General features: G+C 50.4%; 1 protein-coding gene and 1 non-coding gene across 2 annotated transcripts in view; one reads left to right on the top strand and one right to left on the bottom strand.

Moving 5' to 3' along the window:
* The first annotated feature begins 1,924 nt into the window (after window positions 1-1,924).
* LOC135812147 (uncharacterized) overlaps window positions 1,925-17,404 on the top strand; it is a 25,835-nt gene continuing 10,355 nt past the window's right edge. Inside the window, exons 1-5 of the mRNA XM_065325468.1 lie at window positions 1,925-2,407; window positions 12,685-12,937; window positions 13,417-13,586; window positions 14,099-16,585; window positions 16,964-17,256. Of these exons, the coding sequence (XP_065181540.1) occupies window positions 2,338-2,407; window positions 12,685-12,937; window positions 13,417-13,586; window positions 14,099-16,585; window positions 16,964-17,256 (3,273 nt within the window). The 5' untranslated portion in view covers window positions 1,925-2,337. The remainder of the gene's footprint in view (window positions 2,408-12,684; window positions 12,938-13,416; window positions 13,587-14,098; window positions 16,586-16,963; window positions 17,257-17,404) is intronic.
* On the bottom strand, window positions 13,807-13,878 carry Trnad-guc (transfer RNA aspartic acid (anticodon GUC)). The gene has a single exon. It is a non-coding gene; the product is annotated as a tRNA-Asp (tRNA).

Raw genomic sequence — 17,404 nt, 5'->3', positions numbered from 1 at the left:
CTGGACGGATTCAAATAAAAGAAACAAACAAAAACAAACTTTATAATAGCTATAAAGAGAACAAATTCTGCTGTCATCGCCACACTACAACAAAGTCATGAAGGTTTACCAAAATCGATTTTCTTGTCACAATCATCAGTGGAAAGCGGTGACTGAAGAATAAACATGCTAAATCAATGATTTGTATACATTCAATAATGTGTTACGAGAACAAAACAAAGTGCTAAAATAGAATGAGGGAAGGCAAAAACAAACATGTACATTGTATGATTCTTTCACAACTGCAGCAATTTGATCACCAGCAGTACATGTATTTGCACTGTAAACTACACAATACACAGACAGCAGAACAAGCAGGTAAACTACATAATACTAATACTGGTGAATTCAAGTTCGCCCACCATTTACAAATGTACATGTACCTGTCACTAATACAAACTAAGGTTTGACTTTCTCAAGTCCTGATAAAAGCGCAAAGCAAACATTGTATGCTTATCAACACGCCAGCAGCATTCATGAAGGCTCTAGCATGCCGCATGAATAAGAAAGAATGAACACACACCTTTGGATAACAAACATGTGACATCTCAGGTTTTTGAGTCCACAAAGTCAGTTCTTGACGGGAGCGGCGGGGAAACACAGCCGCTGGAAAATTGATCGGGTATTTAAAACACGCGGACAGCTGCATGCATGAACGGGGAGGGGGAGGATGGACGGGTTGGCGTAATGTTGCAGCACATCATGTCCGTCAGGGTAGCGAACAGTCACACTGACCGTGATGGTGGTGGTGGTGGTGGTGGTGGTATACGTAGTGGTGAAGCTCATCCGTCGGGCGCGCGTCACTGCACGGCGGTCGTTTGACCGGCATCGCTGCGCCTAATCTCTCCAGTTTGTTCCAGCCCATGACCTGTCGTATGGACGTTCATAAACATTGGTCATTGCGCGCATAGCAGCTACAATGTAAATGCATAATGCACATACGCGCGGAACGGTGCCCGCATTCTTGTCTGCCCGAACACATTGGCTCGTCAATCAGGGTCCAACCGGCTCAGAATGAGATTTGATGAATGTTTTAGGAGCGACACGAAGCTGCGCGCAGCAAATCTAGACACTCGCTTTCTGCCGTTAGGTGGCCATCATGCTTTCGTCCACACCTGCGCGCGGACGGTTTATCAGCATTCATGCATAATTACACGTACACGTACACGCGCACAGTTCACATGAATAATGACAGCTAGCTAGCTAGCCGCTAGCCGAGTGCACTTCTTGCACGCAGGCCATGTACCCGGATGATGGGAGAACGTCACTACATGTACACGTTACGTTAGTTGCATACATGTACATGTCATGTTAGCTGCGGATGGCCGCCTCAGGCAACTACATGTACTTGCATACGACAGGGGTATGCCCCATTATGACTTCACGTAGACGTACAGGTATCGTCGATATGCACGTGTATGTAGTTGTTACGTGTACAAAGTCATGTACATGTTAGCACTAACTAGCCATCAATCAGTTTAACGTAGCATTGAGACTGAGCATGTACATGTTAGCACTAACTAGCCATCAATCAGTATAACGTAGCTTTCAGACTGAACATGTACATGTTAGCACTAACTAGCCATCAATCAGTATAACGTAGCATTCAGACTGAACACGTACATGTACCAGTCTAAGTAGCATAATGCTGTCTTACTCTTACTTCTTAGTGCAAGTGGGGTAGGCAGGAGACTGGCACTGGTACACTGTGTCTGTGTGCGGTGCAACCAGGCAGTCAAATCAGGCGAGCCAGCCAAGGGAGACAACTGCACCAGTCGTAGCTATGCGGTGCTGCCTCTCTACCTGATCACCCTCCTGCCGTGCCACTGCCACTGCCACTGCCACTGCCACTGCCACTGCCAGCTTGGCCTGTACAGCACACTGTTAGAGTAGTGTACCGTCGTGCTAAGGCCAGTACTACTGGTGGCAGCCCTCGCACCCGCACTACTTCCTAGCCAACTACTGCTGCTCTATATGCAGGGACCAGCGCACGCGTATATCGTCCTTCTCTTGCCCTGTTGGCGGTTGTTTGCACGCCAGTTCAGTTGCAGGATCTACTATCCACCGATCGCCTGTGTGAGTTGGACGAAGAGTGGCAGAAGAACTGATGAGAGTCGTTTGTATGATTAGGCTTGCTCCTAGTTGCAAGGTAGTTGATGTGTTCCCCGAGCGTGGGAGTTGTTCAAAAGGAGCTCTTCCTCCGCCTCCGTCAAGTAGTACTACTAGTATTGGGAGAGGATCGACGACGTGCTGGAGGAGGCGTGTAGGGACGTGAAGCTGAGTTTGGTTGGTGTCGTGATGGAGAAGGCCCGCAATGCTTGCTGGCTGTTCCTGACCTTGCTGCCCATCTTGGTATCAACAGCCCATGGTGAGTTGCTTGTGCATACACTGTCCATGCAACCCCTGTGTATTCCAACCACACCTAGTACCTCTTGCTCCCCTCAAACACACACACACACACATACGCTCACACACGTACATGTACATGTACATGTATGCTCAATACTGAGTCGATAGAGAAAAAAGGATAGTACAAGTATGAGGAAACTACCCAGCCGGTAGCCCAGAATGGTAGTTTCCTTGGCTGTTGTCCAGTGCAGTGGCAGTACAGTGTACCACAGTCGACGGGGAGAATCGCCATTTCTGTCCGCATATGGCATTTTCGCCCAGCCTCCATGGAAACTGGACAGCGTATGGTTTCGAGCTGCAAATTGGTGAATTGCCCAGGTGCCCAGCGTCCCCCAATATGACGTATCCGCCGTTGGGAACAAACAAGAAGAGAACACCCGCTTCAGAGCAACACGGGGTTGTTGTTGCGCGTGGTGCGTCGTTGCTCATTACCACGCTCAGCCAGTAATCAGTCTCGAAATTAGCTTGATGATCGATCATGACTCGGGGTAGAAGGCGATTTCCTTCCATCCTCTCTCCGTATTGCAGTCTCCAACGTCTTTCCTGTTCATCTCCCTTTCAGTAGCCTGAACTCGCATGCCACAACATATCTAAAAGATGAAACTCTGACTAGCAACCTAAATGTCCCTCTCTTCAATCTTCAATGTACAATGCTGGCTGCATATCCTTCGCGTTGTTTTCTCTCCGGGCTGTTCCCTGAGAGAAGAGTGAGAAATTGTAAATCAATGCCGTTTTTTGGATACGTGTACTTCGTTTTCTATTGCAATGCGACATGTAGTGTTAGGAATCATGTTTGAAGCTGTGTTGGGCATTTCAAGGCAGTGGGAGTGGGAGTGAGATTTTCATTTCCCAGGCTCTCTTTGTAAAATTAGGGTGGTGGTGGTGGTGGTGGTGGTGGTGGTGGTGGTGGTGGTGGTGCGATGTTTGCTGTCGCTGCTTAAAGTTTACATCGCAAAACCAAATGAGCAGGCTTGCCCAATACTGTGATTGCGATGGGAATACAAACTACTACTTCGAAGTACTTGTACCTGTATGTGGGAAAATAGCAATCATGTTTCAAGTTTGTGACGCTTCCTCTGCAGGCTTAGAAGGTGTCACAAGAAATCTAAATGTTTGGGCCGTGTAGAGCTAAAATGTACAATGACTGTGTATGCATGTGCCATGCAAGCATGAGGTTGCATGAGGTTGCATGAGGTAGCATGAGGTAGGGAAGTCCTCATGGTTGTTAGAATATCTCCAGCTACACGTGTAACTGCAGCAGCAGCAGCTGCGTACCCAGTGTATTTCCTGAGAGCCCTAGAAGTGGTTGTGAGCACCAGCGTCGTTTCTCCCTCGACTGCTGTTTACGACAACACCGGATGAGAGTGAGCGTGTCGGTCTGTGAGGAAACGTGATTTTTGAGGTGGTGTGACGAACTATGTCCTCAGCTAACTACTATAGTCCTATTCCTGCAATGCGACTTCACTTTATGTATTGCCCGTTTCAAGCCATTCATGATCACGATGATTAGTGCGGGGCAAGGTGAGAGACGGTTTCTCACCATGGGGGGCTCCTGAATGAAACAGTTGCTTCATCATGGTGGACATCATCAACAACAACAAAACCCCGGGATGACCAGTGACCGGTGCTGCAATGTGTGGCAATATCCACTAGTATTCGCGAACGCAGAGAGCTCCTCGATGTCTTTTCTCGTCGTATAGACCCTGAGAACAATCTGTGGCAGAACAGGTTAAGGTTTCAAGCAGCTTCAAGCACATCTCACTCAGTGACGACGATCTTGCTAACCAACCAATAGTACTTACTTGTGTGTGTGTGTGCCCGTGCCAGTACGACCAAGAGTATTATGACATCAGTCCCTCTAGTGCCAGGTCAGAACGCGGCGCAGACAGGAGAGCTGGAGCAGCTGGAAATAGCCGCAAGGGCTAAAAGTACTAGTATTTCGTCAGAGATGGACAATGAAACTTGGCCCCGCATATGCCATAATATTATACATGTACAATCATGTATCCAAATGCGCGATTCTCTCAGCCCATTTTGGCAGACGCTTACATGTACACTGCCAGACATGCTTTTGTTTTCTTCCACAATCGTCACCTTGACGTGCGAAAACTCGAGCTACATGTACTTCGATGTCATGGAGATTCGCACTGGATTGAACCTTTATACATGCACAAGATGCGTTCGGGCCTGGTTTAAATCTGGCTTTGGAAAATTTCATTGCTATCAGGTTCGGCCTCATTATCTCTGTGCTGCGCTGATGAGTCCAGAAAGGACGAAACTTTTCTGTCCGCAGAGGAGTGATCACTCTACATGGTACAGGGATGCTTTTCATTCCAGATTACTCATTGTTGTTGTTGTTGTTTGGCTTTATTTAAAGTGGAGTTCCAAAACAGGCCTAAACCTAATGACAATGGTCCCACTGATAATAAGAGAAAAGAAAATATAATCATAAGCGGACAAACAGAACCAAGAAGAAGATACAGCTGTAGTTAGATAACTAATATGAGCACGGCAGCAGGGGAAAAAAAGTCACAAGCACGGCAACCGGGAAGAAAGGAGTGAGTGAGTGAGTGAGAGAGAGAGAGAGAGAGAGAGAGAGAGAGAGAGAGAGAGAGAGGTAGTGAAGCAGATGAGTTCATCCTAGTTGACGGTACTGCCTAACAGAAAGGCCAGGCTTAGCGATTTGAAAGTGGAGCGCTTTCTTTCGAGGCGTGCTGTGTCTGGGAGCTGGTTCCACAGGATAGCTCCAGCATGGCTAATGCGCTTAGCTGAGGATGCAGTGGGGGAGACAGGAATGATGAGTAACTTGCTGTTCCCTCCTCGTGTTCGGAGAGAGGGACTACGGGTGAAAAAGCTTGCAAACAGAGTACTTGAAGATTTGTTCAGGCAGCGCCAAATGAATACAAGGATGTGCATGTGGGTGTATATGCTGAGGGTATGGGCATTCATGCGTTCAAGTAAGGGAGCCGTGTGAGTGCGAGGGGCTGCCCTGCACACCGAGCGAGCCGCACGTTTGAACAAACTATTTAGGCGCTTATCCTGATAAGACGATAAGAAAGGGGCATAGGCAGCAGATGCATAGTCAAATTCTGATAGTATAAAGGACCTGAAAAACTGAACACGGCAAGAAAAAGGCAAACATGCTGCACTTCGATTTAGTAGCCCAATCTTAGCGGCAACGCGGCGTGCAACATGGCTTGTCATGGTGTTCCAGCTCATGTCTGAGTCGAAATGTAGGCCAAGATACTTGGCCGTTTTCACAACAGGCAGCGTCTGCCCATTACAAATGACATGCAGCTCAAGTGCTTGAGATGGGGATGGGGGAATAGGCAATATCTGTGTCTTTCTTTCATTAAGAATTAAACCACGGCCCTTCAGCCAGGTGGCCAGGTGCTGAACAGCAGCTGAAAGGTGTGCAGAAACAGCTTCCGCAGACTCCCTGCTACATCGTATAGAGATGTCATCAGCAAACTGGATTGCTCCCACATTAAACGGTGATAGTTCTTCTGCTATGCCGCGGGCATAGACAATAAAATTTAATAGCAGTGGGCCCAGTACCGACCCCTGGGGGACACCTGAGTAACTGGTGTACGGGAGACTTCTAGTCTGGCCAACCTGAACGTACTGTTCTCTATCAGAGAGGTAATCCACCAGCCAACAGAGTGCCGTGTCGCAGATGCCAAGTTCGAACAGATCTTGCACAAGAGTTTGATGTTTCACTTTATCGAATGCCTTTGACATATCAACAAAGGCTACACCTGTGTTGAGTCTGTTCATACGGGCCTCACAGATACCTTCCACAGCTAGCACTAGTGCGTCGGATGTAGAGTGGTGGGATCTGTAGCCGAATTGAGTTGGCGGGAATAAATTGCTCTGAACTAGATATCGTGTGAGTTGCTCGTGGACTATCCTTTCCAACACTTTGGATGCAATCGATAACAAGGACACTGGTCGATGATTCTTTGGCATGCTCGGATCTCCGCCTTTGAAGAGTGGCGATATCCTAGCACTTTTCATCTGGGCAGGAAATATGCCCTCTCTCAGGGACTTGTTAAAGATCAAAGTCAGGGATGGCGCCAGTATGTCTGCATGTGCGCGGAGAAGGGCTGCAGAAATATCATCATCACCGCTGGACTTGGCCGGATTTAAACGTTCGAGGAGCTTCCTCACTCTGGCAATAGACACTGGCGCAAAGGCTGTCAGATCAGTGCTTGAGGCGGGCCCGTAGGGAAATGAGAGATGCACTGGGCGGCTGGCGTCCTCTACTATCTCTGCAAAGGTGTTTCGGACGGCATCAACAGAACATTGAGGTGGCTGAGATTGTCGATGTTTACCACTCAATTCTTTGATCGTGTGCCATGTCTGTTTGGTATTGCCAGACGCAGCTCGAAACTTGGATTGGTAGTAGGTCTCTTTCTGTTGCCTATTATAGCTGGTAGCTTCCCGCCTGGCAGCCTTGAAAGCTGAGTGGGAATGTTCTGTTCCATCACTAAGCCACCTCCTATGGAGCCGGTTGCGCTTGGTCAAGAGGTGTAATAACTGGCGGTTCATCCATGGTACTGATTTTTTCTTGCGTCGAGGGCTTGGTGCAAGAGGAGCATGTCTGTCTAACACTTGTAGAAAGCGGCTGGCCCACTCAGTCCACATGACTCATTGTGGAACAATTCGCCGAATTTCAGTCATCATTAAATTTTCATCCCTGCAGTGTATGATTGCGCGTGGCGCAGTTAATTGCTGGTTGACGTTTGGAGAAATCTAATGTCAAAGTCAGGAATGCTATTCAGTCCACAGACCACTCGCCGTAGGACAATTCGCCGAGCGTCATTTATCTCCACACAATAAAATGTACGAGTGCACGCGGTGTGATGGGTTGACGTCTGCATGGACTTGACCGTTGACGTTATCAGTGACAGTACTAGGAATACAATGCCGTTCGTGTCGACATTGGTTCCTGCAGGCTGCATGTACAATGTACCTGCATGCAAGGTAGCTTTCTGGACGTCCAGGGTGTGTGCACTCCTTCACTGCAAACTAGAGTCTTTTTTCTTTCTTTCTTTTTTTCCTTTAACACAGCCCTACTGGAAAACAGTCTAGAGTGAATTCCTGTATTGTGTTGGTTGGTTGGTTGATTCTTTTATTTTAATTTGCACAAGAAACGGGACTAGGCCCAATGATAATACGAAGGCGAATGGACAAGCCGCATTTAGAAAAGAAAGGACGGGAATTTGAAAGTGTTGGCGTAGAATTCCTGGAGCTGCATCGAATTCCTCCTGCGTAGTTCTCTTGTCACCAGCATGTGTGAGACTTGGAAGTATACTGACAGTACATGATCTACCAATGCCGGCAATGGCAACAGAGCCTGTAACTAACTTGCTTTTAAAGCTAAGTTCTACTTCCGGTGCTGAGAGGCGGGTGCAAACCCCAATATGGCCACTTTCACATTTCTCACCCGCCAGGACGACGTGAACACAGTATTAGTCATACTGGCCGAATAGTAGAAGAATGTACTGTAGTCCGATGATGTGTGGATTGCTTCGCTAGTATGCAATGTACATGTAGTGATGTACCTGTGTGCAGGACCGTGCAATATGCCGTACGCTATATCTCCATCACCGTCCATGTAATTGTGTGCAGCCAGGAAGGCCAATGGTTGCGTGTACAACATACTAATACTCCCCCATGACATGGGCCATAGGACGTGCCTGTGCACGAGTATGGAAGAATAGTGTGGTGACGGGTTTGGCCTGTTTACACTCCTATCATTCCTTGCCGAAGTGCGTTCTCAGCGAAGCGATGGAGGCTGTAGTACCCGTAGGCACACGGGCGACTACAATGTACAGTTCTCGCCGCATCGCGACGGAGACCGCAGCCACGGGCAGAATTCGTGCGTGCGCGCGGCCACAGGGCCTAGGGCACGGACGGTTACGTGTATCATGTAGTGTTGCGATCAGAGTGCGATGGGAACGCGATCAACTTGCCTTCCGCGAGGCTGCCTAGTGGCACATCCTTCCGGGTTTGTCCCGGGATGTCGCGTTATGCCGACGACCTAAACATTTAGGTGTGAGTCGGACCAGAACCTCAATCTTTTCTACATCTGCTGCATGATACAAGAAGTCGTAAATTCAACGCCAGAACGCCGGACCTGGAAGGAATGGGGGGAATATTGAGGACAATCCCATGCTGTGTGATCAGTCGAGTTGAGTGGTTGGGTGATGGCTCGTGCATGCATGTCGATGAGTGAAGAGGGCGGACAGGGGGGGATGTTGGAACTGATTGGGGCGCGGGGTACCGTGAAAAGAATGCTGCCATGTCCGTCTCTGGGACGGCATAATCGTATTTCGCTGCCCTTCAACGGGATTCTGTAGATGTGATTCGTGGTCATCCGCTGATTCCTGACGGCGACGAACTACTGACAAGCAAAATTCAAGTCGTAGTGCACACGCCATCACTCAATTCTGATCGCGGCCTACATGAACGCTCAGCTACAGCATGAACTAAAATTAATGTCATCGAGTAGTCTAACGCGTTTGGTAGCAAACCTTCTGTCTAGATGGCCACTGTGCGGTGAAGCGTTCACGCGTTACTGCACAACACGAACCTCTCTTCCCATCTTACCGATGATAGTAGACACATCCAGCCTCAAACCGGTAATCGTAGCAACAGGGTCACGCGTGCTACGCTCCTTTTGTTCCAAATGATGGTATCCGCCAAGCGTTGGCTAGGGAACCGGTAACTTGAGATCTGTATTATCCAGCCTTCCATTGTGCCAACCGCAAAAGGCTGGGGCAACGGATGCTCACATAATGCCGTGCAGTTCACTATACACGTGTTTCGCGTTAACTTCGCTTGAGTGCAGGCAGAGAGCAGGTTATTTTGATTAGGAGAGAACAAAAGTGATAATCGGTAACAGAGCCTGTTTCGCGGCCACTTCTTCGAAGTACAAGGAGACGAAACACTAGTGCTTCAAAGTAGATGTGTAACAGGCTTTGCTCACAACTATTGGGAGACCGGTTGAATGGGACTGGCAAGCTTCCTGCCTATACCCTTTTTTCTGTAGTGCAAACCAGGGAGTAGTAAAATACATGTATTTTACTACTCCCCGGTGCAAACTATAGGACATGGTGTTAAGTTAGCGCGTTCGAAGTAGAGCGCAATCGGTAGCAAGTACATGAACAACTATGGTAGTGCTGGCAGCAAGGCACTAGTACTAACTAACTACTTTCTTAGTATTAGTAGCTCCCAGCAGACACAAGTGTTCACTGCAAAGATACTATGCTATAGTTAAGCGAAAGGGGCCGCGCTATTCACGGGTTCATGTTCCAACTATTACTTGTGTCATTTTCCCAGTTGCGTGTTATCATGACGAACGCAGACGTTACCAATTGTATAGCAAGTTAGGTCGTACACAGTGGCTGGTTATCAGCGGCCTTTCGTCGCCACCAACCGACAGACCGCTCGACGCGCATGCAGTGCACGCACAAGCAAGACCCCCCCCCCCCCCTCCTCCGCAAACAAAAAGCCGAGCCGTGGAGTTTTATCAAGAAAATTACAGTCTGAAGAGTTAGGATGCAGGGCGAATTCACGCAACTCTTTCTTGCTTCCAACGATCATCCCCTAGACAGCCCTTGAGCATCTGGGTAATCCCACAAAACTACAATACAATCATTTTCATGAGACTGTCATGCCTAACAATCAACCGGTGACTTCCCGATGCGATTTATTGTCCATTCGGTTTAATGGGAACACGACACGAACAGTAGGGACCTGATTAGTACGAGCTATTTTCGGGTTTGGAACTCAAATATCCAGTTGCTAACTGACGTAGCAATGCGTTGTGCCCGTCATATAGTACTCATCAGTTTGAGGAAGCTGAACTTGAAGGGAAAGGTCGGAAGACAAAACAACTGATTTCCACCTCCAGGACTCGAACCCGGGACCATACAATGGGGTTTGCCAAAAACGCTGTAACCACTAAGCTGTGGTGTCGTCGTCCTTCAAGTAGAGAGGGTTCAACATTGAGTCCGATTTCTTCAGCCCTGCCATACCCATCCATATTGATGTGGGTATGTAGCTCATTTCTCGTTACAGAAGACTTGCGCGCTCTCCTCCGATACTGCGATAATGACCTCCATGGCTCATTACATGTAATCTACAGGTAGTGTAGTCCAATCTTAAATTTAGTATGAGGAACATAATCTTGAGCAAATCGCCGCCGTTGGACAATGATCGCCGAGTTTTTTTCGGCACGCACGACTGACGCCAGTCTTCAACGCGTTAACGGCCGTGGTAAACCTACCACGAGTAGAGTTCTCACTTACCCGATCGAATCGCTAACGTGCGCCCATCCTGCGTTGAGTCACAATGAGTGTGCCGCTAAGAATTCGACCGTCGCCAAAGCCGCTGATATCGATCGCCGCGTGACCGAAGGCAGGCTTGCTAACCGGGCGGGCCCGCTCGCACACGAAGCAACAGCAGTTATAACTGGCACTCGTACATCGGCCTTGGCGAGTACCTTGCCCGACGTACACGATCCAATCGGAATTTAGGGCACATGCCGGTAGCTGCGGTGCACAGATAACGCCCGCTCTTCTTTGACCCTGGGATCTTTAAAAAGGCGCTGTACAAAAAACTCCCCACCCTGCAGCCCTCCACAGTTCTGCAAGGCTTCATCTGACGGCAATTGTTCTTTTTAGGACCCCCGAACAGTGGAGCTAAATCAAGACCAATGGCAGCCCGTATCTATGGGTGTGAGTCAATGGGGCATAACGCCATTAACCGGTTCAGCGTGTTTGCCTGTCGTTCTTCGAGACTATACCCAGGTGTATGTACATGTACATGTATGGAGGGAGTCCTAGAATCTATATCCGTAGTTTAGGCGAATGGCAGGGTGGCAGAATGGGACGAGGTGGCAACGCACCACAAAAAAAGCACGTTCACGTCAGATATCAAACACGCACTCAGCTGCCAATGTAACGTCATAATTATGTACATGCAGCTAAATTAATTGTACAATGCGTGTGGTGTTTACATGACTACTGTACTTCAAGTTCAAAGTGAAAGCCACTAGCTGATACTAGCCACGCATGTACAGTACGGTGTGGGCGTGGGGTATGACAGGTAGCCCTTGGCGGATAATGCTCGAAAAGGTGGCAGATTCTGCTTTTTTTGCACCGAAATTGGCAGAACCATACAAACCTTATGGCGGGCAATTCCTCGAATTCTGCTCCATTTCTTTATCCACATACCAAACATGCATGAAACTTACCAGAAAAAGTACCGAATTCTGCCAATTTTTCTGCCGGCATTATCCGCCAAGGCCTAATGACAGGGTGGTGGCGTGTCTGGAGATGCAGATAAGTCAGCCCGAGGCTGGCGTCCACTGGATCTCTCGCGAACCGTATCAAATGTTTAATTTTTAATAATACATGTACGTGTAACACATTAATTACAATGTACATGTAGATGTAGATCTTGCCCAGTTCGAGCGTTTCATCAGCAGTCTAATTGGAGATAATCAAGCCGGCGCATTTTCGGCGCTAATGTCGTGCCTCGAGGGCAGACACTAACCCATCGGAAGTTCAATGTGTTGATGAAAATGAACAACAACTTGAACAAGCCACCCTCTTATCTCGCTCTTCAACATGTCAAAACATCATGTCGTTTACCCGTGATCCATCGTTCACTGAAGCTCAACTGAAATGCGAACGCGCTAACGGCAGGGAAGAGATTATAGAATACGACGTGTCCATGTACAGTTGACACTGGGCATATACCGCTGAGTAGTCTGGGGAGGGCCGGTACAGAACAAAACTGCACACTGAAGTAGGTTTGTCGTTACTTCAAATCCTCTTATCTTGACTTGAGGTTGACATCTCTGCCAGTCCCGCATGTGGCTTGGACGCGGAGGAGGACATCCGGGTTGACCATGTCCGGGTCAGAGGTGTGGCATGGTAGAAACTAGAACACCGAGGAAACCCACGAATTCATGCGCGGTCGCGAGGGTCATGCGTGCCACTGCAAACTCCAAGTACAATTTTTTTGGAAAGAGTTGACAGGCCGGGTGTGACCGGTGCACCGGTGCAGTGATGCATCACACTTCACAGGCGGATCTCTCGAACTTCTTTATTTTTTGGCTAAGGTCCGGTGTTTTTTCCGATCCACAATTTTTACCTTTGCATTCGCTATCATTAATTTTTTGATTATTTTTCTTGCTGCTTGTTGTCCTGTTTACTCTAGCTGCTGGGTCTCTGAGTGTCGTGTCAAGCTCTGCCGACCACCTCTATTTCCTCGGCAATGAAACGAGAACTTGGCCAAGTGCGCAAGACTTCTGTACCAGCAATGGCGGACGGCTTGTGGACGTTCTCAGTGACAACACGCAGAGTGCCCTGCAGACGATGTTGTTGTCAAATCCAGCTGGTGCAGCTCTGAGTGGCGTTGCATGGATCGGATTGAAAGCTAACGGAACATCCAATGATTCTTCATCCTACAGGTACTGTACTGCCCGGCTGACCTAGTCGGGTGTGTGTGCATGTGTGCGTACGTGTGTGTGTGTATGTGCGCTAGTCCGTATGTGTGCGTGTGCATGTGTGCATGTGTGTGTGTGTGTGTGTATGCGTGTACTTCAAAGAAGTATATGCGCTAGTCCGTATGTGTGTGTGCGGAGGTTATGCGATGACATCATCAGTTTAAATGCTTTGGTGAAGTCGCGGCGCAGCGCTGCACTTGCACTAGCGACTCACGCTGCGCACATAGCGCCCATAGGCCGCATGTCGTAAATCATTCTCATATTGTATTATTTATCCCATCTCAAGACAGTGAAAACACCGACCAATGTGAAGAGAGTGGGTGATAGCCAACCACGGCGATAGCGATGATTACAGGTTAGGAGGGAACACGAAGGAGTAGCAAAAGCAACAACAGCTAATAAAACCTCAAATCGATTCTTCGATCTGCTGTATGTGCTCACAGATGGCAATCTGGTCAAGTACCAATCTACATGGACTGGCTGCCCTATGCACCACGGCCGAACCCCGCTCACTCCACCGTGGACATGTCATGTGTGGTGCTGGCGTATGACGGAACTTTCGGTTGGAACAACCTGGACTGCTCCGAGCAGCGCTACTTCATCTGCCAGGCGGGTGAGTTGCTCTGCGATGCCGCGTCCCATTCTAGGGGTTCTCCGTGTATTGCAGTGATGAGATCCAACCCATCAAATGGCCATTACTTGTATTGATTGTTGCAGTTGACCTCCCCGTTCAAACAGACGCCGCACAAGCAAAAGAATTGTGACTATACACTTGCCGTCCATGCATTGATAGAATCAAAAATATAATAAAACTTGAGTAAAAAAGAAATGTCCTCCCCGGCCGGGAATCGAACCCGGGTCTTCCGCGTGACAGGCGGAGATACTTACCACTATACTACCGAGGATTGACTGAGAGCTTGTACACTTGAACTCACCTTACCCAACCCACATAGGACGCCGTCGCAAAATGCTTCTGTGAATCCCCCGAAAAAAAGCCTGCCAGGACTCTCACGGCCAGGACTGAGCCGCTGTGCCCTCTTCGCTTATCTAGGCAGTAATGATCCAACAACTCTTTCCCCGTTGTCACTGTTATCTTCTTTCTATTCTTGTTGTTTGTTTTTGCAGACTACTCGTCCTCGACGTGTTTCGACCTATCCATCGTGTCCTCGTCTCCCGTGCTTGCGTATCACCCGTGTCCGCCGTACGCGCACTGCCTGTTCGGCCATCGGGCGTGCTGCCACGACGGCTTTGCGCTGAGTGAGCTGTCGCACACCTGTGTGGACGTTAACGAGTGTCTATCGTCGCCGTGCCACGACGACGCCACCTGCAACAACACGCAGGGTTCCTTCCAGTGCCGGTGTGAGCCGGGTTTCGTCGGCAACGGCTTTGACTGCGAGGACGTGGAGCACCGATGCTTCCTGCTGGACCCCACCTCGTGTCCGGGCAATCTGACGTGCCTCACGGGCACCAACGGCGAGAACGTGTGTGGGTGCGCGCCGGGCCTCATCATGCAGGGCGCGAGCGAGGTAGGCGATTGTATCGACCTGAACGAGTGCGAGATCAACGGTACGGCTGTCCTATGTCCGTCCAATTCCCAGTGTGTCAACACGCACGGAAGTTACGAGTGTCCGTGCGACGTCGGTTACGTGACTTTCGTCGCCGACATCAACAACGAAGAAGCGTCGGCGACGTGTGAAGATGTGAACGAATGTTCCAAGAGTAGCAATCGCACGGTCGCCTGTGGTCTAAACGCGCACTGCAGTAATACTGTCGGGTCGTACCGTTGCCTGTGCGATGACGGTTTCAGCCGACAGCCTCCCCCCGGCGCTGCCTGTATTGATGACGATGAGTGCAAGTCGAGCACGCACAACTGCAGCACGGCACACGCCACCTGCTCCAACCTGCCCGGGACGTTCGAGTGCCGCTGCCATGATGGTTACCTTGGCGACGGGACGGAATGCGACGACGAGGACGAGTGTGCGACACAGCAGCACACGTGTCACGTCACGGCCACGTGCACAAACGCAGCGGGATCCTACGTGTGTTCGTGTGCGTCGGGGATGAGCGGCGATGGACGCACGTGCTCGGACGTGGACGAATGCGAACTGAGCGAGGGCCGGTCTCCATCGCTGTGCGGCCCGCACAGTCGCTGTACCAACACGGTCGGGTCTTATATGTGTAGCTGTGTGGATGGTTACCATGGCGATGCTTACGTGAACTGCACTGACGTGGAGGAATGTGTCACTGTGTCGGCAACGGCAACAACCACTACAGCGGATGATAACAACGACGATGGCAACGATGTCGTGCAGTGCCCGATCAACACTGCTTGCCGGAATACTGACGGTTCGTTCCGATGTGCCTGCATTACTGGGTACCGCGAGGAGAAACCCATCGTGGACTCGGATCCACTTAACACACTGTGTTTGGATGTTGACGAGTGCTCTGACGGGACACACCAGTGCAGCGACAACGCAGTGTGCAGCAACGTGCCCGGTTCGTATTCGTGCAAGTGTGGTCGTGGCTACAACGCCTTCCCGGAAGACAACCCGAGAACTTGCCTGGATATTGACGAGTGTTCTGCTGAGGACGTGGGGCAGAACAAGTGCGCTGAGCGAGACGCTCACTGCGTCAACCTCCCCGGCACGTACCGCTGCGACTGTTACCCGGGCAACACGTACGACGACGCCGCCAAACGCTGCATCGCCATCGACCTGTGCGTGTTGGAGCGGCACAACTGCACCGGGCCCAACGTGCACTGTTACCCGGGCAACGACACGTTCACCTGTCGCTGCGACCTGCTCCACGAGGGCGATCCGACGGTGGGCTGCACGCCCGTGGACCGGTGCAAGTACGATCTGCAGAAGTGCAACGTGGGCACGCAGCGCAACGAGGTGTGCGACATGGACTTCTCCACGCTGCAGGCGTCGTGCATCTGTAGCCACGGTTACCGCCGCTCGATGACCAATCACTGCGTGCGCATCGACCCCTGCGTGGCCGGCCTGCACAACTGCTCTTTGGAGTTTGTCTGCGTTACCACGCCGACCGAGTTTGAGTGCCGCTGCGAACACGGTTACGAGGTGAGCGAGTTCCCGGACCGGCACTGCGTGAAGATCGACTTCTGCGCCACGGGCTCGCACAACTGCAACGAGACCACCGAGGACTGCATAGACGACGGCAGCAGCGGCTTTCAGTGCCGCTGCACCAGCGGCTATACAAACTTGAACAGCGCTAGCGGTCGATGCGTGGACGTAAACGAATGTGGCATGGCCTCGCCGTGTAGCGTGAATGCAGACTGTACCAACCTGGCCGGGTCGTATCGCTGCACCTGTCGTCGTGGTTACGAGGGTAGTGGCGTGGACTGTGCCGAGGTTGACGAGTGCCAGCAGGGCAGCCATGGTTGCCATAGGAACGCCGCCTGCAACAACACGGTGGGCTCGTTCGAGTGCGCGTGCCTCGCCGGTTACCTTGGCGACGGGCGCGAGTGCCGAGAGAACCAATGCCTGACGGGCAGTCACTCGTGTCATGCCAATGCCGACTGTTCGATGACGTCGACATCATTCGACTGCTCCTGCCTGAAAGGATTCGTTGGAAGTGGCACGCTCTGTACCCGTGAGTGGTGACGTTTTGTTATAAATCTCGGAGATTAGTTTCTCCACGTGCATGTACATCATGGCCCCATATGGGTGTTTGAGCATCGAATCACCAGAAAATGTCCTTAGTCAGGTTCGAGTAGAGTATAAAGTGTGCATCAGGTTAGGCCATCACTTGCAGAAAGTTTCAACCCGAGCACTATGAGCAGTGGGCTGTGCAGTGCACCACAGCTCTGCTTTATCCATGGGCTGGATTTCTTTTTTCGTCGCTGTGGGTAGGGAGGTATGAGGGTGGTGGTGGGAGGGGGGGGGGGGGGGGGTGGTAGGTCAGGTGACATACGCCATACTCGTTGCATGCTTTCCTAACGTCTTGTCTCATTTTGTTTTTCTGGTCCAGCTCTCTTCCCAGTACCATGTCCAGCGGAGACTGTAGACACGGTCCAGGGCACGTTCATGTGGCCACTGACCTACGCAGCCACTGCCACCGTATCGCAGCCATGCCCGTTCGGCCACATCGACGAGGAGTTGAGCACCGCCGGCCTGACGGGTGTCTTCATGGCAAGCCAGGCGGTGGCGCAGAGGACGTGCGTCTGGGACCCGGCTACCATCCAGCCTGTTTGGCTGCCGGCCGATGTGTCGCAGTGTCGCTTCGAGTCCGCAGTCTCCAACGATCTGTACCAGCTAACCGGGGTAAGTAGGGGGAGTTTTTTTACCCCGATTCCATCATTGTGGGTGTCTTGACTCTGATTCAATCATTCCTAGATAGCTCCCAGATCGACGTTATTGGCCTTGCAGAGACATGGCTGGATGAGACTATCAGTAATGGAGAACTAGTCAT

The sequence above is a fragment of the Sycon ciliatum genome, chromosome 3 (genome assembly GCF_964019385.1).
Source record: "Sycon ciliatum chromosome 3, ocSycCili1.1, whole genome shotgun sequence".
In the NCBI taxonomy this organism is placed as follows: domain Eukaryota; kingdom Metazoa; phylum Porifera; class Calcarea; order Leucosolenida; family Sycettidae; genus Sycon; species Sycon ciliatum.
Note: the sequence above shows the minus strand (reverse complement) of the source record. Positions and strands in the feature narration are given on the sequence as shown.